The sequence below is a fragment of the Pleurodeles waltl genome, chromosome 11 (assembly GCF_031143425.1).
Source record: "Pleurodeles waltl isolate 20211129_DDA chromosome 11, aPleWal1.hap1.20221129, whole genome shotgun sequence".
Classification (NCBI taxonomy): domain Eukaryota; kingdom Metazoa; phylum Chordata; class Amphibia; order Caudata; family Salamandridae; genus Pleurodeles; species Pleurodeles waltl.
The window spans coordinates 585,507,101-585,532,143 of record NC_090450.1 but is presented as its reverse complement, the minus strand read 5'-3'; the positions used below and the strand labels follow the sequence as shown (position 1 = coordinate 585,532,143).

At 46.6% G+C, this 25,043-nt stretch overlaps 1 protein-coding gene across 1 annotated transcript in view; it reads left to right on the top strand.

The window, feature by feature from the left end:
* Positions 1–25,043, top strand: part of KAT6A (lysine acetyltransferase 6A) — a 1,196,154-nt gene that overhangs the window by 174,514 nt on the left and 996,597 nt on the right. Inside the window, exon 4 of the mRNA XM_069214088.1 lies at positions 10,319–10,434. Coding sequence (XP_069070189.1) covers positions 10,319–10,434 — 116 coding nt within the window. The remainder of the gene's footprint in view (positions 1–10,318; positions 10,435–25,043) is intronic.

The following is a 25,043-nucleotide window of genomic DNA, read 5'->3' as shown; positions in this document are numbered from 1 at the left end:
TCTCATACCATTTCCAGAATGACACTGTCTCAAGAGACCGACCGGTTCTAAACATTGTCCAGAATGGCCGTACATTGGAATTAAAATTTTGCAGTTGCACTGAAAGTCCATTCCTTACTTCATAGTTTGACTTCAAGATGAATTGTAAATCTTGTTGCAAGAAATAAGAGAGTTTATTTGGACACATGACTATTAAAACATAAACAACTTAATAACAACCAATAAAATAAATAAAATCCACAACCCCGTAAAATCTGAGAATGGCATTGAATTGTAAATCTTGCTGTATGAATGTGAAGTGAGCTTGATTTCTTCATCCCAGAAAGGTAAGGAGATGATGCTACATTCTATAGACAGGCTGGCTCCTTTTTAAATAAGTCCAACACTTTAAAATGAAAAACAAATGTCTAGATAAAAAATGAAGGGTTTTGTTAGTCAGCAGGTCTGTAATCCAGTTCATAAAGGATATGTACAGTAGACAATCAATACAAAACAGTCTTTCATTCTGATAGCAAAAAGACACTGCAGGTTTCTACGATCTATGCAAGGTAAGAAAGTCCTTGCACTTGACCTGAAATCGTACCTGCATGCTTTCACCAACACACACATATCCATCTGTTGATATGTAGACGATTGGCGAATGGAGGCATCATTCTTGAAAGATCAACATGTTGTTGGGATAAATGACGTATATCTGCAAGATCTATAGCTCTATATTACCTCTCACGAACCACACTCATTCTGTAGGAGAAAATACTTAATATCCACATTAGATAAGGCTAAAAACAATTTAGTTTGCAGTAAAGTTATTATTCACACAAAGGGAATTGCATTTTTCTTCATTGGAACCTTTGTCAAATACTTAAATATTTTCTGTGGTGGAATCCATGGCATTTTTCTCATGCCAAACGTATGTCCAAAATACCACAGCTGCAGCAGTGTTTGGTGGATCAGTGTAGTTGGTACTTTAAAACATTGGGGGATGAACTAATTTTTTCTTTACCAGCAATGTTTGATTGTCCCGTCTTATGAAGAATACGTTTTCAGGAGTTTTGTTTTAATCTGGCATTTGCCTTGAAAACTATTGTGGTGGGAGCTTTTTTAATTGGATGCGTCAAAGTCAGATCCAGCAAAGTTGGTCTCAGAAACAAAATCCACTAACCTCTTAGCTCGAAGGAGTATCCATTTACAAGTTCATGTGAACCCTCTTGTCCTGATTAACAACAAAGCAATAATATGTTATGTGAGAAACGAGAAGGGGTATGTGTGAGGACTTTGTTGAATCCCAAACTACCTTACCTGGGGTGTCGAAACTGTTTAACAGCTGTTCACCTCCCTGTTGTTCAAAATGTTGAGGCAAATCATAAATGTGTTTTAAATAGTGAAGTGCTAGATGGACATTCCATGAGTAGGGATTTAAGCAACTAGACATTTGACAAATGTAAGCAACAAATGATACACAGTCTTTTCTTCCATGTACCGTGAAGCAAGATTGAAGCGGAATACACCTTTTTATAGGTTGGTGAGAGAAGTTTAACTGTGCCCTCCTCCTTACCACTGTTAAAAAATGTCACCAAAGTAAAGCAATCCAAGACCGGGATGATTCTTACCATATCAATAAAGCCTATATAATGCTGTTTTCTGGTGGCCACATATGAAGTTGCAATCCAGGCTTGATCTTTTTAGGCCCCGGGGTGGATTATCCACCGCAATGTACAGTCCTTGTGCTTTATGACCCATCTCCTGAATTCCTTCAGTATAGTCATCTGAATCTCCTACATCAGTGTATGAAGATTTTAAAAGCAGCAAAATATCCTTCCACCATGTCATTGTACACATTGAAGAGGTTCATTGAGATTCTTCATCAATCCTCCAACATACAAGAAAGGAAGCATCGCCCTATGTCTCTCCACTTAACCAAGTTAAGCTTACAGTTTTGATACATAATGTTACATCTTGTGGCTATCCTAGCTTACTGAAAGAGCCCTGCCCAAAATTGCCTATTCCTTTACCCTATGAGAAAGTATTTCTTATAATGCATTAATATGTTTACGTGTTTCACCTCTAATGTGGTAACCTAATATTCTCTCAAAATGTATGCTTCCCCTCTCTGACCCCATACACAAATGCCATGTTGAGCATTTTTATTGGAAAGCACTTCCCTCAAAGTTCTGAGATTTATCCTTCTTTTGTTCCAAAAGTGGCTTTGACTTTCTAAGTCAACCCATAACTATTGCATATTTCTTTCAAAACCTGTCCTCTGCTGCAGATATATCCCTCTGTTTCTTAAGTACTAAGTGACTTTTTATATTTTCTGGATAAGTTTGGATATGTTAGAAACAAGCTGTGTGTTAATAATAGCACAATTTCTTGCTGTTTTGCCAGTATTTATACAGTCCATTGATGGATTGACTGTTCATGCATAACCATCTGTTGCCAGACAGTAAATAACCCCTTCCCAGTAAACCAACAGCTATCTCATTAGGAGAAATGTTGATACAACAGCAGTGCGATCTGCAGAATATCGATCAGAGAATCTTCTACCCCCTATTTCTCTTTTTAGGGCTTGGGTTGACCAAGACCTTCATTATCCTTTGATCTGGTGTTATGCCATTCACATTTTTTCTGCCCCCTGTAACATTAAGCACTGGGCAGTGGTTCAGCCTACATCAGCCACTGTTCAGCTGTGAGTGACAGCATTTTACACGGAAGACATCCACTGATAATATAGTTCTCTTCAGTGCCACTGACTACTATGGCATTTTGAGACCCAAAAAATATTTTTGCTTTTAGCAATTTATTTTAGGTCTCACCTAGACTACGCATGTGCTTTTTCTTCAGAACCTTTGTTTTTGAACAGTTTGTTGGAGGACTCCCATTGCTTACCATTGGTGGCTTCATTGTCACTTATTTGCTTGTTTTTTTTATTGGTCAGCTGGCCTAGGCTTCCTTCCTCCTCATGCGATTGTCCCTCCCTTGGAGCATTTATGCATTACTTGCGTCGTCACACTGTTCATTTTGTAGGTACTATTATTTTTTGGTGTCTAAGCACTCTTCCAGAGTGCATCTTTTTCAGTTAGCTCCCTCGTATACTTCTTTCCACCTGTCCATATCGCTTGCCCACAACCACCTGCCTTCCCTTGTTTGCCCTTACCCGCCTGCCCTCGTCCGTGTTATTGCTTGTCTCCACACACTCTCCCTCCTTATGTTGTTGTCCATGTGACTGCATCACTTCTATGTCTGTATTTTGTTTTTACATCACATTCAAATCATGGGGTGTTCAAGTGATAGGATTTGGAGATGATGCCAGAGTGAGTTAGATGGAAGCAAGCAAAGTTAATGGCGTTGTGAAGCGCATACTAGCTCAATAAGTTGTAGGCACTTAGTGAAACTTTACAGCGTGGCTCTATAGTCTCAAGTCTTCTTGCATACACCAAGTTTCATACAGTGCAGACCCAGCTGTGCATACTGCAGATATGGTTGTTAGAATGATGGAGAAAGAGATATGTGGCTGATTCTTCCTCTCCGCACGCAATCACATCTCTGACATAGCCACTGACCAGTTTAAAGCTGAAGGGTGTTAAAGGAATGGTTGTCTTATTTCATTAAAATGCTCATCACCACACTTTCCTGACAAAAATGAGAAGGGTTCATACAGCCTTAAACATCCCTTAGTAATAAACAAAGGTTACAAAACATTATTATAATTTTTTTTAAACAATCAATGATAGATTTCTCATAAAAGGCTGTTTCTGATGGATACAACTACCTGAGGATTCCTCACCTCATGAATACTCCCATGGCGCCAGCATTCGACGGAAATCCTCTTACCAGTCTCTGCACGTCGACGAGGACGTCACTGTCTTGCACGCGACGCCGTCTGACGTCATACAGGCAATAAGAGGTCCTCGACGACGTGCGGACGTCAGTTCCCTTTTTTCCGTGCATTCGAAACGGTTATCTTCGAGGGAGCAACTGTTACTCTTGCGGTTACAGTGTATATCTTGCTGCGTACTCTTTCTCTGTGGAAATAATGTCGCAGAGAAAGTCTGGATTTAAGCCTTGTCGTGAGTGTGGAGGCAAGATGTCGGTGACGGATCCTCATTCCGATTGCCTTTGGTGTTTGAGCTCCGACCACGACGTCTCGACTTGTGATTCGTGTCAGCACATGAATCCGAAGGCCATTAAAGAACGCGAGGCGAAGCTGTTTATGGCCAAGTCAAAGGAGAAGCATCACAAGAAAAAGTCTTCTCCAAGACATCGGCGTCATCGAGAATCCCGGCGCCGTAGAGAATCTCGGCGTCATTCAAGGGAGGCTCGTTCCAGGTCTCCGGATCGGCGCCGGAGGACATGGGAGGTCAGCCCCACGGTGACGCCGCATCCTTCGACGCCGTTGCTCTCTCCGACGTCTCCAACTTCGCCTGGACAGGCGTCGGTGATTGAGGTATTGGAGCCTCAGGTGTTTTCTCCGGCGCAGACGCCGAGGCCGGCGTCGGGGTCGCCTCCGAGTCAGGCACCCCAGTATCCGGCTTTCCCCACCCCTGGAGCCGATAGTTCCGCATTCTTGAATGCGATGTATGCCATCTTCCAACAGATGGCTCCAGGGGGTGCTCCGGCTGGGCCTTTGGCCTTTTCTTTGGGTGATCCTGCGCCTCTTCGGCCGGCACACTTTATGCCCTTTCTCCCGTTTGGGAACGTGGGCTCGGCGCCAGTGTCGGCTCCGGTGGCCGCTCCGATGGCTTCGGAGGGATTGGCCCCAGGGATTTCCATCCCGTCGACGTCGAGATTTCGGCCTGTGACTCCGGTGGGTCCATCCGTTTCATCTGCTCTTCAGTCGGCGCCGAAGTTACCTGTGGCGCCGGATGCGGCGTCGGTGGCTTCGGAAGATCGGCGCCGATCTCCGACTTCAGCGGAGGTGTTGTCGACTCCGCGGATTGAGCAACGACTGCGTTCAAGGAGGCGTGCTCTCCGGGTACTAGAGGAGCAGGAGTACCAACGAGCCCTAGAGGAAGGAGAGCTAGAGGACTCGGGTGATGGGCTGCGTGGACTGGAGTCGGCCAGTGGGCTGGACACTTCCCCTGAGTGGGACCTTTCGTCCCCGGGGGAATATACTGAGGAAGCTGCTTCCTTTCATACAGTGGTACGGAAGGCAGCTAGTTTTTTGGACCTGCCTTTGCCGGTGGTGGAGGCGAAACAAAACCTTTTGACAGAGGTGTTGCATCCGGCCTCAGCCGCGGCGGAGCCTCTATTACCTTTTAATGACGGTCTGCTGGATCCGGTTTTAGAGGTGTGGAAGAAGCCGGCATCTTCCCCAGCAGTTCACAGAGCCGTGGCCAGGAGGTATCGGACGGCTCCAACTGATCCTGGTTTCCTATCTAGGCACCCTACGCCGGAGAGCTTGGTTGTGCAGGCCTCCTGTTCGTCCAAGTCAGCACCTGGTTCTTTCCCGACGGTGCCTGGGGACAGAGACTCAAAAAAGCTAGAGGCGCAGTCGAAGAAGATTTTTTCGTCCTGCAGTCTGGCGTTAAAAGCCACTAATGCGACCTGTATCCTGGGGAGGTATATTCATGCTCTGATGGATGACATCTCCTCTTCGTTTACAGAGCTTCCCCAGGGTCTTTTGGATCTTGTCTCTGATGCCCAGGCTGCTGCGACCCAAATTATCCAGACGGGACTGGATACCACCGACTCGGTAGCCAGAGCAATGGGCACAACTGTGGTGGAAAGGAGACAGGCCTGGCTCCGTAACTCGGGCTTTTCGGCAGATGTACAGTCCACATTGTTGGATCTCCCGTTTGATGGGGACAAACTGTTTGGGGCTAAGGCTGATTCGGCCTTGGAACGTTTTAAGGAGAGCAGGGCCACGGCTAAGTCGTTGGGACTCCAAGCTCCTTCTTCCACGGCCTCTTCCAGATTCTTCAGGAGGTTTCGTGGATTTGGGCGTGGCTCTTCCTCCTCTTCCTTTCGGGGAAGATATCAGCAACCTGCCTCTTCCCATCCCTATAGATCTTTCAGGGGGAGAGGTAGGGTCCGCACCAGGGGAGCCTCTCAGCAGCACTCTGCCTCTTCCTCATCCTCTGGCGGGGTGCAGCAGGGGAAGCAGCCTTAGGCTTCCACCATTTCCCACTCACTCCTCTCCTGTAGGGGGAAGATTACAGCATTTTCTCACCAAATGGGAGACTGTTACGTCGGACACTTGGGTTCTCAGTGTTGTGGGAAAAGGCTACACCCTTCCCTTTCGGGAGTTTCCGCCCCTCATCCCGCCCCGCCCTTCGTATTGTTCACAAGAACACCTCCTGTTGCTAGAACAGGAGGTAGAAGTCCTCCTTTTAAAGGGCGCGGTGGAGTTGGTCCCGGAGCAGGAAAGGGGTCAAGGAGTTTACTCAAGGTATTTCCTGATTCCCAAGAAGGATGGTCGTTTGAGACCAATTCTGGACCTGAGGATCTTGAATTGGTTCCTCAAGCAGGAAAAGTTCAAGATGCTGACCCTAGCACAGGTGCTTTTGGCGTTGAACATGGAAGACTGGATGGTGTCTGTCGACTTGCAGGATGCTTACTTTCATATCCCGATACTCAAGTCACACAGGAAGTATCTCCGGTTTGTGGTGGGATCGCAACACTACCAGTTTGCGGTCCTTCCGTTTGGTCTTACTTCAGCACCTCGAGTCTTCACGAAGGTGATGTCGGTGGTTGCGGCAGAGCTCAGAAGGAAGGGGATAGCAGTATTCCCTTACTTGGACGATTGGTTGATCAAAGCCAAGTCCCCGGAGCTTGTGTTGCGTCATCTGCAGTCAACAACCCAGTTGTTGTTCGACCTGGGCTTTTCGGTGAACGAGCCCAAATCTCACCTGGAGCCCTCTCAGCGCCTCCTGTTCATAGGGGCAGTACTGGATACGACATTGGGTCGGGCCTTTCCTCCGCCTCAGCGGATTCAAGATATTCAGGATTTGGTTCCAATGTTTCGAAATGGAGCGGTAGTTCCAGTCCTCAAGGTCCTTCGTCTGCTCGGTCTTTTTGCCTCCTGCATTCTGTTGGTCACGCATGCTCGCTGGCACATGAGGGCTCTTCAGTGGTGCCTCCGAAGGCAGTGGTCTCAACACAGAGGGGATCTAGAGGGTACTGTCAAGATCTCCAGAGATGCTGCTGTGGATTTGAAGTGGTGGATTGCAAGCAACAATCTTTCACAAGGAAAACCGTTCCAGCAGTCGCCACCAGTGGCCACAGTCATAACGGATGCTTCCACTCTAGGGTGGGGAGCTCATCTGGGGGATCTGGAGATCAAAGGTCTTTGGTCTCCAGAGGAACAGATTTTTCACATCAATCTGTTAGAGTTACGGGCTGTACGTCTGGCTCTCAAGGCCTTCCTCCCTTCCCTTCGTGGTCAGTCGGTACAGGTCCTAACGGACAATACTACCACGATGTGGTACATAAACAAGCAGGGAGGAGTGGGGTCGTACCTTCTCTGCAGAGAAGCTCTTCGACTATGGTCCTGGGCAAAGGACCATCGGATTTGCTTGATAGCAAACCATCTGGCCGGAGTCTTGAACGTGCGTGCGGACAGTCTCAGTCGCCACTTCTCGGCAGACCACGAGTGGCGTCTCCATCCAGATCAAGTCCGTTTAATCTTCCAGAAGTGGGGGTTTCCTCGGGTAGATCTGTTCGCCACTCGAGAGAACGCGCATTGTCCGTTGTTCTGCAGCCTTCAGTATCCGATGCAGGAAGCGTTAGGGGACGCGTTTCAAATGACCTGGTGCGGCCAGTTGCTTTACGCGTTTCCTCCCATACCCTTGATTCCTCGAGTATTGAGGAAGATTCGCCAAGACCGGGCTCTAGTAATCTTAGTAGCTCCGGATTGGCCAAGGAGGGTGTGGTACTCCGACCTTCTCCAACTCTCAACGTGCCCGCCGCTCCGTCTCCCTTTCAGGGCAGACCTCCTCTCGCAGTCGCAGGGGCAGGTTCTACACCCCAACCTCCAGAGTCTGCACCTACATGCCTGGAGATTGAACGGGGCAACCTGAGTTCCTTCTCTCTCCCGCCTGAGGTAGTGGATGTTATATTAGCGGCCAGGCGACACTCCACTAAATCTATCTACGCTAATAGGTGGTCTAAATTTGTTGCGTGGTGTGGAGAGAGGCAGATTGATCCTTTACATGCTCATCTATCGGACGTTTTGTCTTTTGCTCTATCTCTGGCGCAGAAAGGTTGTGCAGTGGCTACCATTAAAGGTTATTTATCGGCCTTGTCAGCCTTCATATGTCTTCCAGACCAACCATCTTTATTTAAATCCCCTATTGTTATCAGATTCTTGAAAGGTCTTCTAAATCAATATCCTCCAAAGCCATTCGTTATGCCGCAATGGGATTTGTCCTTAGTCCTGACTTTCCTTATGGGGTCCCCTTTTGAACCTATGCCTTCTTGCCCCTTGAGGTATTTGGTTTTAAAAACAGTCTTCCTGATAGCTATAACATCAGCAAGGAGAGTGAGTGAGTTGCAGGCCTTATCAGTAAAACCCCCTTATACAACTTTTTATGGGGATAAGGTGGTGTTGAGGACCAAGGCTGCTTTCCTCCCGAAGGTTGTTTCACCCTTCCATTTGGCTCAGGCAATTACTTTGTCCACGTTCTATCCTCCGCCTCATCCTTCCAAAGAGGAAGAAAGACTGCATCGTCTGGACCCAAAGAGAGCGTTGAGCTTCTTTATCGATAGAACAAAGGATTTCAGGCTGGAGGATCAGCTGTTTATTGGATACGTGGGAAAGAGGAGAGGAAAGGCAGTCCACAAGAGAACACTATCCAGGTGGGTTGTTCTTTGCATTAAAATATGTTACTCTTTGGCAAAGAAGGATCCTCCTGAGGGCATTAGAGCTCATTCCACCAGAGCTAAGTCGGCCACTTCGGCCTTAGCCAGAGGTGTTCCTGTGGTCGACATCTGCAAGGCCGCAACTTGGTCGTCCCTTCACACTTTTGCAAAACATTACTGTTTAGATTCTGAGGTTAGAAGGGACGGCCATTTTGCACGGTCAGTGCTGCAGGATTTCTTGGTTTGACCATTTAGGCACCCACCGCCGGGCGTGGTACTGCTTTGGGACTCTATTCATGAGGTGAGGAATCCACAGGTAGTTGTATCCATCAGAAGAACGAGTTACTTACCTTCGGTAACGACTTTTCTGGTGGATACATTAGCTACCTGTGGATTCCTCACGGTCCCACCCGCCTCCCCGTTGCCTTTATGGTCTTGCCAAGTAATCCTTGAGTGCGCTCCTCTTGATCTTTGAGGGTGCAATAGATGTATATATATAATATATTTATATATATATAGGTATATGTGTATATATCTTTATGTATATACTTGGTGTGTGTATATATTTTAAAAGAGAGAGTTTTATATATATATATATATATATATATATATATGTACATAAAAAGATTTACAGTTATTCATACAATGTGGTGTATTTTTACAATATAATGGATGTTGCTTTGTTCTTTCATTGCATTGCCTGGTTGTTCTCATGCACGTAAAAAATGATTGGTACTGACGTCCGCACGTCGTCGAGGACCTCTTATTGCCTGTATGACGTCAGACGGCGTCGCGTGCGAGACAGTGACGTCCTCGTCGACGTGCAGAGACTGGTAAGAAGATTTCCGTCAAATGCTGGCGCCATGGGAGTATTCATGAGGTGAGGAATCCACAGGTAGCTAATGTATCCACCAGAAAAGTCGTTACCGAAGGTAAGTAACTCGTTCTGTTGACACATACGAAAATGGATTGCAAATAATACTGTGTTTATACCTAACACATAATTATTAAATACATTTTCCTAATTTTTTTGTGTGGGGGACCAGTCTTGTACTGCTAGGATTAGAGAATATTCAGTAGATGATCAAGAAGTGTTCAAGAAAAGTCCAAGCACATCGAAGTGCACTGCAGAGTTACACAGGAGTGACCTACAAATCTTGGCGCTTTATGATTTAGTAGTGATTTGAATTAGTTTCAATGTGTTATTGCATTCTTTAAATATCTTCAAATATCTAAGTACACTTCACGTGCCATTACATACACTCTGATACTTAGTCCTGCTGGCTTGGAAATTTTCGTCGTGACTTAACTTCCTTGAGGAGGTGTTGGTTTGGTCTGCAGCAGTAAAAAATGGAAATTAGAAGTTTCCTCCTTTTTATCAGTCTTTTAAGTAAGGTTTCCCTTGATTTTCCTTCTTCCATCCACTCTGCCATTCTCCAGTTTACTGGCAGAAAAGTGATTCCTTCTTTCAAACTAATTCCTGCAGTGCTTTTGGCTTACTCCTCTTTTCTTTCCTCAGGTCATCCATCCTGTTTGAAGTTCTCATCAGAGCTGACTGTTCGTGTGAAAGCTCTTCGGTGGCAGTGCATAGAATGTAAAACGTGTAGCTCCTGTCGAGATCAAGGCAAAAATGCAGTAAGTATCTAGCGGAAATAACTGAATAGGTGCAAGCTGTGACGAAAGTGAGCTATGTGGATGCTTAGTAGTGGTAACTGAGAGGAAACATGGTAGGCTGTTGTGGGTATTTCCTTGCACTCTTGTTTCAGATTGATGTTACAACTTCCTTCTGTGTAATAATGAGTAGAGCCCTCAGTACCTTGATTTCCCTACCAGTTTTCTTATCTCCAAAGTAGGTTGCTGTTTCTCTCTCCTGTCAAATTGACCTTCCTCACTGGTAATAAACTAAACTCTGTCCTGCTTATCTTTCCTTTCCTATTCACTCATGCCGCCGTCTATGCATCCAGAGTTCTGCCCTTTTCCACTTTTGTATCTTACAGTAATAGTGTAAGTTCAGACTTCCCACGTATAGCCAAACAGCCTCATTCATTATTGAGTCGGCTGTCCTTCTCCTTCTTTCAGTCTCCTGCCCATTAATTACCATTCAGAACTCCAGAGTTCTGTCATTCAGTCTCCTGTAGATAGAAGTTGGGATGTCCCGCTGCTCCTGTCTTGTATTAAACTATGAGCAGTAACAGAAAAACAATATTTCCTTCAGAAAGGCTCATTAGTCCACTAGCAACATGTACAGCAACTTTTCCATCTAAACTAATCAATTCCCTCATCTCTGTGTGCAGACTTCAGTGATTCATTCATATTTTATTTAGGCACTGCATGCTGCATACTAGCAGGTTTAATGTGGCTGTAGAGAAAGAGTTTGAGAGGAGACACAAAATGACAAAATGAGAAGAATTGACTGAATGTGGTACAACAATACAAATATGTATTTTATTTGCAAGTTCCAGATCTTAACTCAAAACGTCTTCCTGGGAAAGCATGGGCTTTAGGTCCTGTCAGAATTTATAAATCTTGTGTAATTTCTGCAATAAATGCTTCTGATGGATACAACTACCTGTGGATTCCTCACCTAATGAATACTCCCATGGCGCCAGCATTCGACGGAAATCTTCTTACTAGTCTCTGCACGTCGACGAGGACGTCACTCTAGCCCACGCGACGCCGTCTGACGTCATACAGGCAATAAGAGGTCCTCGACGACGTGCCGACGTCAGTTCCCTTTTTTCCGTGCATTCGAAACGGTTATCTTCGAGGGAGCAACTGTTACTTTTGTGGTTACAGTGTATTTTTGCTGCGTAGTCTTTCTCTGTGGTAATAATGTCGCAGAGAAAGTCTGGATTCAAGCCTTGTCGTGAGTGTGGAGGCAAGATGTCAGTGACGGATCCTCATTCCGATTGCCTTTGGTGTTTGAGCTCCGACCACGACGTCTCGACTTGTGATTCATGCCAGCACATGAATCCAAAGGCCCTCAAGGAACGTGAGGCGAAGCTGTTTATGGTGAAATCGAAGGAGAAGCATCACAAGAAGCCTTCTTCACCAAGACATCGGCGTCATCGAGACTCCCGGCGCCGTAGAGAATCTCGGCGTCATTCAAAGGAGACTCGTTCCAGGTCTTCGGATCGGCGCCGAAGGACATGGGAGATCAGTCCCATGGTTACGCCGCATCCTTCGACGCCGTTGCCCTCTCCGGCGTCTCCAACTTCACCTGGACAGGCGTCGGTGATTGAGGTATTGGAGCCTCAGGTGTTTTCTCCGGCGTTGCAGACGTCGAGGCCGGTGTCGGGGTCGCCTCCGAGACAGGCCCCCCAGTATCCGGCTTTTCCCACCCCTGGAGCCGATAGTTCCGCATTCTTGAATGCGATGTATGCCATCTTCCATCAGATGGCTCCAGGGGGTGCTCCGGCTGGGCCTTTGGCCTTTTCATTGGGTGATCCTGCGCCTCTTCGGCCGGCACCCTTTATGCCCTTTCTCCCTTTTGGGAACGTGGGCTCGGCGCCAGTGTCGGCGCCGGTGGCCGCTCCGGTGGCTTCAGAGGGATTGGCCCCGGGGATTTCCATCCCGTCGACGTCGGGATTTCGGCCTGTGACTCCGGTGGGTCCATCTGCTTCGACTGCTCTTTCGTCGGCGCCGAAGTTACCTGTGGCGCCGGACGCGGCGTCAGGGGCTTCTGAAGATCGGCGCCGATCTTCGACTTCGGCGGAGGCATTGTCGACTCCGCGTATTGAACAACGGCTTCATTCGAGGAGACGTGCTCTCCGTGTATTAGAGGAGCAGGAGTACCAACGAGCCCTGGAGGAAGGAGAGCTAGAGGACTCGGGTGATGGGCTGCGTGGTCTGGAGTCGGCCAGTGGGCTGGACACTTCCCCTGAGTGGGATCTTTCGTCCCCGGGAGAATATACTGAGGAGGCTGTTTCCTTTCACGCAGTGGTACGGAAGGCAGCTAGTTTTTTGGACCTGCCTTTGCCGGTGGTGGAGGCTAAACAAAACCTTCTAACAGAGGTGCTACATCCGGCCTCAGCTGCGGCGGAGCCTCTTTTGCCATTTAATGACGCTCTGCTGGATCCGGTTTTAGAGGTGTGGAAGAGGCCGGCATCTTCCCCAGCAGTTCACAGAGCCGTGGCCAGGAGGTATCGGGCGGCTCCGACTGACCCTGGTTTTCTGTCTAGGCACCCTACGCCGGAGAGCTTGGTGGTGCAGGCCTCCTGTTCATCCAAGTCAGCGCCTGGTTCTTTCCCGACGTTGCCTGGGGACAGAGATTCAAAGAAACTAGAGGCGCAGTCCAAGAAGATTTTTTCGTCCTGCAGTCTGGCGTTAAAAGCCACTAATGCGACCTGTATCCTGGGGAGGTATATTCATGCTCTGATGGATGACATCTCCTCTTCGTTTACAGAGCTTCCCCAGGGTCTTTTGGATCTTGTCTCTGATGCCCAGGCTGCTGCGACCCAAATTATCCAGACGGGACTGGATACCACCGACTCGGTAGCCAGAGCAATGGGCACAACTGTGGTGGAAAGGAGACAGGCCTGGCTCCGTAACTCGGGCTTTTCGGCAGATGTACAGTCCACATTGTTGGATCTCCCGTTTGATGGGGACAAACTGTTTGGGGCTAAGGCTGATTCGGCCTTGGAACGTTTTAAGGAGAGCAGGGCCACGGCTAAGTCGTTGGGACTCCAAGCTCCTTCTTCCACGGCCTCTTCCAGATTCTTCAGGAGGTTTCGTGGATTTGGGCGTGGCTCTTCCTCCTCTTCCTTTCGGGGAAGATATCAGCAACCTGCCTCTTCCCATCCCTATAGATCTTTTAGAGGGAGAGGTAGGGTCCGCACCAGAGGAGCCTCTCAGCAGCACTCTGCCTCTTCCTCATCCTCTGGCGGGGTGCAGCAGGGGAAGCAGCCTTAGGCTTCCACCATTTCCCACTCACTCCTCTCCTGTAGGGGGAAGATTACAGCATTTTCTCACCAAATGGAAGACTGTTACAACGGACACTTGGGTTCTCAGTATTGTGGGAAAAGGCTACACCCTTCCCTTTCGGGAGTTCCCGCCCCTCATCCCGCCCCGCCCTTCTTATTGTTCAGAATAACACCTCCTGTTGCTAGAACAGGAGGTACAAGCCTTCCTTTCAAAGGGCGCGGTGGAGTTGGTCCCAGAGCAGGAAAGGGGTCGAGGATGTTACTCAAGGTATTTCCTGATTCCCAAGAAGGATGGTCGTTTGAGACCAATCCTGGACCTGAGGATCTTGAATTGGTTCCTCAAGCAGGAAAAGTTCAAGATGCTGACCCTAGCACAGGTGCTTTTGGCGTTGAACAAGGAAGACTGGATGGTGTCTGTCGACTTGCAGGATGCTTACTTTCATATCCCGATACTCAAGTCACACAGGAAGTATCTCCGGTTTGTGGTGGGATCGCAGCACTATCAGTTTGCGGTCCTTCCGTTTGGTCTTACTTCAGCACCTTGAGTCTTCACGAAGGTGATGTCGGTGGTTGCGGCAGAGCTCAGAAGGAAAGGGATAGCAGTATTCCCTTACTTGGACGACTGGTTGATCAAAGCCAAGTCCCCGGAGCTTGTGTCGCATCATCTGCAGTCAACAACCCAGTTGTTGTTCGACCTGGGTTTTTCGGTGAACGAGCCCAAATCTCACCTAGAGCCCTCTCAGCGCCTCCTGTTCATAGGGGCAGTACTGGATACAACATTAGGTCGGGCCTTTCCTCCGCCTCAGCGGATTCAAGATATTCAGGATTTGGTTCCAATGTTTCGAAATGGAGCGGTAGTTCCAGTCCTAAAGGTCCTTCGTCTGCTCGGTCTTTTTGCCTCCTGCATTCTGTTGGTCACGCATGCTCGCTGGCACATGAGGGCTCTTCAGTGGTGCCTCCGAAGGCAGTGGTCTCAACACAAAGGGGATCTAGAGAGTACTGTCAAGATCTCCAGAGATGCTGCTGTGGATTTGAAGTGGTGGATTGCAAGCAACAATCTTTCACAAGGAAAGCCGTTCCAGCAGTCGCCACCAGTGGCCACAGTCGTAACGGATGCTTCCACTCTAGGGTGGGGAGCTCATCTGGGGGATCTGGAGATCAAAGGTCTTTGGTCTCCAGAGGAACAGATGTTTCACATCAATCTGTTAGAGTTACGGGCTGTACGTCTGGCTCTCAAGGCCTTCCTCCCTTCCCTTCGTGGTCAGTCGGTACAGGTCCTAACGGACAATACTACCACGATGTGGTACATAAACAAGCAGGGAGGAGTGGGGTCGTACCTTCTCTGCAGAGAAGCTCTTCGACTATGGTCCTGGGCAAAGGACCATCAGATTTGCTTGATAGCAAACCATCTGGCCGGAGTCTTGAACGTGCGTGCGGACAGTCTCAGTCACCAATTCTCGGCAGACCACGAGTGGCGTCTCCATCCAGATCAAGTCCGTTTAATCTTCCAGAGGTGGGGGTTTCCTCGGGTAGATCTGTTTGCCACTCAGGAGAACGTGCATTGTCCGTTATTCTGCAGCCTCCAGTATCCGATGCAGGGAGCGTTGGGGGACGCGTTTCAAATAACCTGGTGCTGCCAGTTGCTTTACGTGTTTCCTCCCATACCCTTGATTCCTCGAGTATTGAGGAAGATTCGCCAGGACCGGGCTCTAGTCATCCTAATAGCTCCGGATTGGCCAAGGAGGGTATGGTACTCCGACCTTCTCCAACTCTCAATGTGCCCTCCGCTCCGTCTCCCTTTCAGGGCAGACCTCCTCTCGCAGTCGCAGGGGCAGGTTCTACACCCCAACCTCCAGAGTCTGCACTTACATGCCTGGAGATTGAACGGGGCAACCTGAGTTCCTTCTCTCTCCCGCCTGAGGTAGTGGATGTTATATTAGCGGCCAGGTGACACTCCACTAAATCTATCTACGCTAATAGATGGTCTAAATTTGTTGCGTGGTGCGGAGAGAGGCAGATTGATCCTTTGCATGCTCATCTATCGGACGTTTTGTCTTTTGCTCTGTCTCTAGCGCAGAAAGGTTGTGCAGTGGCTACCATTAAGGGTTATTTATCGGCCTTGTCAGCCTTCATATGTCTTCCAGACCAACCATCTTTATTTAAATCCCCTATTGTTATCAGATTCTTGAAAGGTCTTCTAAATAAATATCCTCCAAAGCCATTCGATATGCCGCAATGGGATTTGTCCCTGGTCCTGACTTTCCTTATGGGGTCCCCTTTTGAACCTATGCATTCTTGCCCCTTAAGGTATTTGGTTTTAAAAACAGTCTTCCTGATAGCTATAACATCAGCAAGGAGAGTGAGTGAGTTGCAGGCCTTATCAGTAAAGCCCCCTTATACAACTTTTTATGGGGATAAGGTGGTGTTGAGGACCAAGGCTGCTTTCCTCCCGAAGGTTGTTTCACCTTTCCATTTGGCTCAGGCAATTACTTTGTCCACGTTCTATCCTCCGCCTCATCCTTCCAAAGAGGAAGAAAGACTGCACCGTCTGGACCCAAAGAGGGCGTTGAGCTTCTTTATTGATAGAACAAAGGATTTCAGGCTGGAGGATCAGCTGTTTATTGGATACGTGGGCAAGAGGAGAGGAAAGGCAGTCCACAAGAGAACACTATCCAGGTGGGTTGTTCTTTGCATTAAAATCTGTTACTCTTTGGCAAAGAAGGATCCTCCTGAGGGCATTAGAGCTCATTCCACCAGAGCTAAGTCGGCCACTTCGGCCTTGGCCAGAGGTGTTCCTGTGGTCGACATCTGCAAGGCCGCAACTTGGTCGTCCCTTCACACTTTTGCAAAACATTACTGTTTGGATTCTGAGGTTAGAAGGGACGGCCATTTTGCACGGTCAGTGCTGCAGGATTTCTTGGTTTGACCATTTAGGCACTCACCGCCGGGCGTGGTACTGCTTTGGGACTCTATTCATTAGGTGAGGAATCCACAGGTAGTTGTATCCATCAGAAGAACGAGTTACTTACCTTCGGTAACGACTTTTCTGGTGGATACATTAGCTACCTGTGGATTCCTCACGGTCCCACCCGCCTCCCCGTTGCCTTTCTGGTCTTACCAAGTAATCCTCGAGTACGCTCCTCTTGGTCTTTGAGGGTGCAATAGATGTTGTATATATTATATTTATATATATGTATATATCTTTGTGTATATACTTGATGTGTATATATATTTAAAAAAGAGAGAGTTATATATATATATATATAAAAGATTTACAGTTATTCATGCAATGTTGTGTATTTTTACAATGTAATGGGATGTTGCCTTGCTCTTTCATTGCATTGCTTGGTTGTTCTCATGCACGTAAAGAATGATTGGTACTGACGTCGGCACGTCGTCGAGGACCTCTTATTGCCTGTATGACGGCAGACGGCGTCGCGTGGGCTAGAGTGACGTCCTCGTCGACGTGCAGAGACTAGTAAGAAGATTTCCGTCGAATGCTGGCGCCATGGGAGTATTCATTAGGTGAGGAATCCACAGGTAGCTAATGTATCCACCAGAAAAGTCGTTACCGAAGGTAAGTAACTCGTTCATCTTTCCACATGTCTCTGGTCCGAGTGATGCCACTAATGCACCCTACAGGGTTTCTGAATAAAGATTGCAGGTGGGTGTTTGACTTCGCACCATGTCTAAGGCATTTTATAATGGTAATTGAGCTTACTTTGTACAGAAAGCTGAATGTGTCTTTCAAAGCATCTTAAAGGGAAAACTGTGCATTAACAAGTGCTGATAAAGGAGAAACACTGGTTGAACTGGTGCTGATACTTCCGACTTTGCATGATAGTGCCTAGAGGGAGGAAAATGTAAGGAAGACATAGAAAGTGTGTCCCTTTCGACAAGGGCTAGTAGCGCAGATTTGTTCTGGGGTTGGTCAAGCAAACATCTATCCTGAACAGCTCATTGCTATGCATAGTGGACATAGATGTCTTGCCTATAAGACTATTTGTGAAACACAGCATATCCCCAGTATTGTGCGCATATGTTTGTATGGGACCAGTACTGGATATTCGAGTAATAGGTTAAAGAAGCATCTCCGTTTACCCAAGTTAGTTAACAGTCTCTCTTCTGCCTACTGGCTCTCATTCTCAAAAAATGTTATGCTCCCTTCTGTCCATCTTACTTCAGTAACCTATTTTTCCAAAACACTCAAACCGGCCTCCTGTTTTGCAATTTACATGAACTGTGACTCATTCATCCTCCTTTATTTTCCTACTACAGCCATTCCCATGAATGATAGTACCCTTCATTCGTCCTTGTCATGTCATCACGATTCCTAACCCCGGCTATGCATGGCAGTTTCTATTTCATGCTTTGTGGGATTAAGACTGAAGTATTTCTACTGGACTCTTAGCCTATCTTAGGCCGGGTAACTGATTCCCTGCTCCTTCCACCCCTTCCAGCGAATAGATGAAAAAACTAAATCTATGCTCCTCTTTTATCTGTAACATGGTTCTCCAACAAAAGTACATGTGATCCCGTTCACAAATCTCCGAAAAAATGGTGCATACTTTGTCCCCCTTCAACTAGGACAGCAGTGTGACAGGTCAACTCAACTGTCATCATAAACTATAGAAATGCAGTTGGTTTCTTATTACAGACTCTGCATTGGTCAGCCGACAAGTCATGGATTCCTCTCAAATTCTTGCCAAACTGTTATAGCCTGCTAGCATAACTCATAACCTATCCCATATTAAGTTCGTGAATCTCCCAAATCCTCATCACTTTCGAGGATCCCGAGCACATTTCTGTGTCTCTTCAATCTTCTTTGGGATGTATTCCTTTCACTTAATGAAATATCTTGCCTCCTCTACATGACAAATAGTAGTCCCGCTCACCACTCTTACTAGTTCCCCTTCCTTCTGTTACCACTGGGCTATTCCTGCCCTGCTTCTGTCCATTCCTGCTCAACCCCTTTTAAAAAAAATCCCCACCCCTACTAACTTCTCATTATCTTCAGATTCACTATTTCCCATATTATCCACAGCTTCCTGCCTTTGTCAGTATAGTGGTTGTCCAAATGTAGCAGAAACAAAGGGAATGGCGGTCATCTTCCAATGCTGGCACAGGGGAACAAGGGTTTGGTTATTTACCTTTTGCAGTATTTCATTGTTTTGGGTCAGTAAAATCAACATTATGCTGGGTTATTGTAATACCTCCTGTTCCTACATCATGGGTCTACTGTCTTGCTACCTAGTGTCAGGGCTGGCGTCTTTGAAAAGCTATACATAAGTCTGTGCACAGCCTTTCAATGCACATGCATAGAGTCCTTCCATATTTTCCACAAATTATATTTGCTGGAACAAGTAGTACTTGTGTTTAGCAGTTTCTTTTTTCTGATGGTACTTCTAACTGCAGATTCCTCACCTGTACAATGTTCTCCAGGTGCCAGACTGGATCTGGTACGCTTTCAGCAATGCTCCTGCACTCCACCAGGTGGCGCAGTGTGGATCCATGCAATGTTCACACTGCTTTGCAAAGGATGCAGCTTGGCTGCATATAAGTACCACTCCTGCTTACCTCGGTTCCTTTCCTTCCATACCTTCTGACACAGATCTGGAGCTCTGCTCCTTCTTTTGTCTAACCTTTGAGGATTTCAGAAAATAAGAAAGCAGTGTGCTAGGAAATGATGCCCCCTGGAAAAACAGCATGCTTCAAGACATGCTGTGACTGTAGGAAACCGATGTCGATCACAGACTCACACAAGGTGTGTCTCTGGTATTTGTGTTTGTGCCACAGTTCGAAGTGCGACAAGTGCAGACTCATGTATTCTAAAGTGATCCAGGACCGGAACTGTATGTCGCTAAGCACCATAAAAAGTTGACCCCTTAATGTCAGTCCTGCTCCAGGTTGTGGGCTTGAGCTCAGTCCCAGTCTCTGGGCCTGTCTTGCGAAGGTCCACCTCGCAGCCAAACAGTTTTAGATAAGTCGGAATCTCAGTCAAACTGAAAACACAAAAAAGCGAAGCAGGTGTGTCCCCACGCATCGACTACATGTCCAGGTAGAGGGAACAAAGGCATCACAGTACTAGCCTGTCTCCTCAGGGTCCCCGAGTATGGAGCTGATCCTGATGAGCCCCGATTTTCCCAGGCCATTGATTATGCTGCAGCAAATAATGCCTTCTGAGAACCCATGCAGCAAATCGTTAACACTCTTCTGGCTCCCTCTAATGTGCCTTTAGGTCTCAGTGATCAGCAGGAGCTTCTGTTTAGGTTTCCGCAAACAAGAACTCTCGTAGTGGCGACTGTCTCTGTGGGCCCTATTTCAGGTCTGGTACTGACTCTGGTAAGTCCTCTATCCCGGTGCCTACATTCGCACCAGGCTGCAGCTTCTCAATGCTGGTGTCCGCTACCTATGATGGGAGATAATGTGATCCTGATTCTGATGTTCGACCTCAAACTGATTTCACCACGATCTTGACAGTCATGCTACAAAAAAACTAAAGCACAGCTGGTTCTCGTACAAGCTGTTTCTTCATCGGTATCTCTGTCAAGGCAATGATTCTGACCAAGATACTCCAGAAGGAAATGATGATGATCTGGGAGAATGGGGGGGGTTATGCTGATAATTTTTACCTTCCTCTGGTATGCGCTTTGATGGAGATTTTGACCAAACCTGCCAGTGAATAGACAGGTGGCCAAGCGCTATAGGCTGGCACCTGGATACCCTGACTTCCAACCACCTTACTCTAGAGAGTAGTTGTGTAGGCATCTTCTAGTGAATATAATCTAAATTCTTCCCCCACTACACTTCTGGATAGAGAATCCAAATGGGATGAGGTTTATGGGAAATGAAAATTCTCTTTGGCTAGTTAGGCACTGCGATTAGCTAACGTGGTTTGTTCTTTGGGTCGCTATACGCATGCTCTGTGGTCTATAGTTATGGAGATTTTGCTGACTGTCCCAGCAGACCTTAGAGACTCTCTGGCCAAATATTGCAAGTTGGACACAACACTGCCAAGTACCTGATTCATGCTCACCCAGACACTACTGACTATTTTGGAAGGGCTGGTGGCACTCATGAGGAGCTGTGCTGCTTCACATGGGTTCATGCCACAGGCTTTTCAGATGTGCAGACTTCGCTCAAGGAAATGTCCTTGGATGGATTCCACTTCTTAGAAGAGAAGGCTGTTTCCACTCTTGAGTGATTGAAACATAATAGAGTCAAGGCACATTCTGTGAGACTGCTGACCCCTGCTAAGCCGTTCCATTCCCAGTTTTGAAGGTCTAGGGGATATTCAAGAGGATTGACGTACACACAAGGTCAGTCATCCCATTCAGCGTTGGTCACCCTGACAACTCCAACATTCATCTCAGTCTATGGGTGCGATTTAGAAATTGGCGGGCTAGTTACTCCATCACAACAGTGACTGATATCCCATCCAGCAAAATATAAATCCCATAGCATACACTGAGATTTAGATTTTGGTGGCCGGGATATCTGTCACCGTTGTGACGGAATAATCTATTCACCAATATGTAAATCGGGCCCTTAGTAAAAATTAAAAACAATAATAGAGTTGCTGTGCTCATGCACAAAGCTGCCTTTTGATCTGCAGCTATCCCTCTCAACACTCCTGTGCCACTTTATTGAGGACCTGTGAGATGGTGTAACACACTTCTGCAGAGACAGAGACAGTTGTTGCCCAGACTGTTCCCTGTGGGATCACTCCACGGTTGGGAAAACTAGCTGATAATCCTAAATTGTAGCAGAGTGAAGGAGCTACAGGGCTCTTGACCATAGCAACAGTTTTTGTGCTATTTTAATGTGCATTAGCTGCCTGTGTTCTTTACAATTAGGTGTGTAGAACTTCAATGCCAAGGCAGTTATTGATCTTGCTGCTACCAGTGTGCGGGTCAAGTAGGAGTTTTAAAATTTTAAGTTGGTGTTTCCGAAAGGTGGAGGAACTGTAGATATCTCCTGACTCCCTTGCGCCTGTGGGGACAGAAACATTATTTAATCTGTTCCAGCAGCTATAGTTTCTGCAGTCAAACCGCAGAAACAACATTCCAGAGACCAGTCTAGCTGGGTATCATCGAACACATCCCTCTCAGATATAAAAATAGACGCATGCTAGTCTTCCAGCTTGGAGCACTAAGAAGAATCTGCAATACTCCCACATGGTGCCCTGAGAGTAGACTCTGTAATCCACTGGGAGCCCTTAGAGGAACCGTGCACCTGTATATCCATTAAGAATAGGAGGTGTCGCGACCACAATAATAGGTGGGGATCTGAACTTCATTATGAAAAAGGAGCTTGATAGACACCCCGGGGTGGCCAGCACATAGGGGAGAAACTCGGCTGCAAAGTGTTGGGGACTAATCAGTTTATTGGATTAATGCCCAGATTGAACTACATTGTGGTTCCACAAATACAAGGAGGGAATGGTACTGGGAAACAGGTAATTTCTGTAGGGGCATATTGAATCACTTCTCTCTTCACTTCCTTGGGCGGCATGCTCCCCGGGGATGAGGAGAAGGGAGGCAACCGAACTACAGTAGTGCTTCCAAAAGTTTTAAAACCAGGACTCAATTTTTAGAACAGCAAACATTTGCACACATAGCTTTAATGGAAATCAGGCAAGTGTTGTTTTTTTTTTTTTTTTTTTTTTTAAATGGAAAGAATGCATCATGTGGTAGTACACTGCCATTTACAGACAGCACATTTTCCTTTGAAATGGGCACTAAATTTGCACAGGCATACAGTTTTACTGATAAAAAAAAATATGTTGCACACAAATTATAAAGTACTGAAATAGGGTTTCTGTGAATATTTATCATTTGTGCATCACCAAGTAAAGTGTCTCGATTTAGTTTTGATTCTAATAAAATAGTTCTTTCCATAAGACTTCAGAATTACAAAAAATGAGCTTCATTTTTGCTTTCCTTGCTGCTGAATGTGTACAGTTCATTTACATGTATTTACATTTTGTTGTTTGTTGCAAAAATTACATTCTGCAGTCTTTCCTTTTCAACTCTCTGAACACTAGAAAGATGGTCATTTAATTCACTTTACCTTTCTTTCTCTGCCTGCAAAGCCAGGGTTTAACACCAATTCCAAGGTTAAAAAACATAAGTAGCAATTTGTCACAAGACATAATCTGACTTTTGACCTCTGTGTTTGAAGTGCTGCAAAAGTGACAAGATACATACAGAATTCAAAGCCATCTCTACGTTTTGCTTGGACTTTCACGAATCTTTGAAAATCGCCTTGTGACCTATCACTTAGTTGTGACCCACAGTTTGTGAAACACTGAACTAGAGTCCAAGTTGACAGATTGGGAGGTGATATATGCCAAACAGTCCTGTCCAGAGCTCCTACACAGAATTTCTATGGTTGGAGAAGAGCACAAGCATCTGGTTGAAGATGAGGCAAGGGCACTATTTATGTTTATGCAACACAAGCTGTACTAGGTCGTTAATAAAGCTGGTAAACTACTCGTGTGCTGATGAGGCTGGAGGAAGGGATACTCTCAGTGGTGACTATTGAGGGGGAGACGGTACATACGTCAAAGGGAATAGCCCAGATGTTTGCAGCCCATGAGTTGGTGGTGGTTGGAGGAGGGGGGGTGGTTTCCCTGGGCCTCATGACTTCCCAGCAGAGTACTTTAAATGTATGTCAAGATTGGTGGGGGCATCGTAATGCAATGTGCTGTATGAGCCCTGAGCGGAGGAATGCCTGCCCAGGGATTTTAGAACTGACGCTATTGTACACATTTGTAAGAAAGGCTAGTCCCCAGAGCACTATGCCTCCTGCAGACCCATCATTCTATTGAATACTTAGTTGAAGGTCCTGGCTAATCGTTTACTGCAGGTGATTGACAAATGAGGCACCTTACGTTGGGATTTATGCTTATGTAATGAACCTATCATAATCTACTGCAGCCATTCATTTGGCTGCTGGGGCGATGGCTCTACGAGAACCAGTGGGCTTACTGAGCTTAGATACTAAAACAGCTTTTAATTCAGTCAAGTGGAGTTACTGGGCAAGATGGGTGTTGGAATGAGTTCACATTGTGGATTTGCCTCTTGTACACCAAGCCGGTCGCCAGAGTGAGAGTGAATGGGATGTGGGACCTCTTGTTGTTTGCCTTGGCGCTAGAGCCCCAGACCTGCTGGATATGAGTGGATACCCAAATTAGGGTCCTGCAGTGGAGACCGGAGTGGGAGGATGTCAACTCCCTCTATGCTGATGAAATGTGATTATAATTAGCAGAGCCGCTACATTAGATCCCCAGAACCCTCAACATCCTTGACACATTCAAGAGGCTTTCAGGGGGTTGCACAACCCGGCACAAAGCTGTGGCATTACTGCTGACTCAATAGAAACAATTATTGATTTGGCCAGATCCCCAGCAATGGTTCCCTGATGGATTCCAGGCAGTACTGGCAAATCTACGTCACCTGGAATCCCATAGAACTCAAGAGATATCACTTGGTGCTCATCCTGGAGGAGAATAGGTTAGTCATTTGACAATGAAGGATGCTTCCAAAATCTATAACGAGTAGGACGTATCTAAACAAGATGATTGTGTAACCCACATTTCTTTATTTGCTTCAAAAGACACATGAGATCCCAAATGATTTTTTTAAGGCTTTAGGCACAGTGACTTGGACGCTTCTGTGGGATGTAGGTGCTCTCTGCATAGCTTTACAAACTCTGACCAGAAAGCCATATGAGGGAGCAATTGCCCTGCCTGACCTCCGGTTGTATTACTGGGTGACACATCTTCTTGTAGTGAACAAGTGTGCATTCACTTCACTACAAGAACCCTTGTTAATGGTAGACAGGCAGCTCCTTGGCCCGTGTGGGTCCTTGAAGAAATTATACTGTAGAGATTGGTCTGCCGCACATCCACCACCAAAAGAACTGGTAATCAGGATATAAAAGAGGACCACAATGAGGCTGGGCTGGAAGAGACTGACACTGGAGACTCCCTTTGGGAGTTAGACATGTTAGCTGATCTCCAGGGACTTGAGTGCAGGAAACAGTGGAACATGATAAGGATAACAAAACTAGGTGATATATTGGGCCCATTTGGACCCTTTTCCCTCGTAGAGATGAAAGAACAGTATGAACTTGCAAACTCTCAGATCTTTCTTTATATGCAAACAAGATGTGCTCTCTCAGGGTTTAAGAAATTACTAAAATATGTTGCAGACGAATCACCACGGAAGTTCCGAATATTGGCGGCCCTTCAACTTAAGCATGCCATCTTATATCTTTAGGACATTCTTAAAGAACAGCCCTCTATCTCTTGATCTA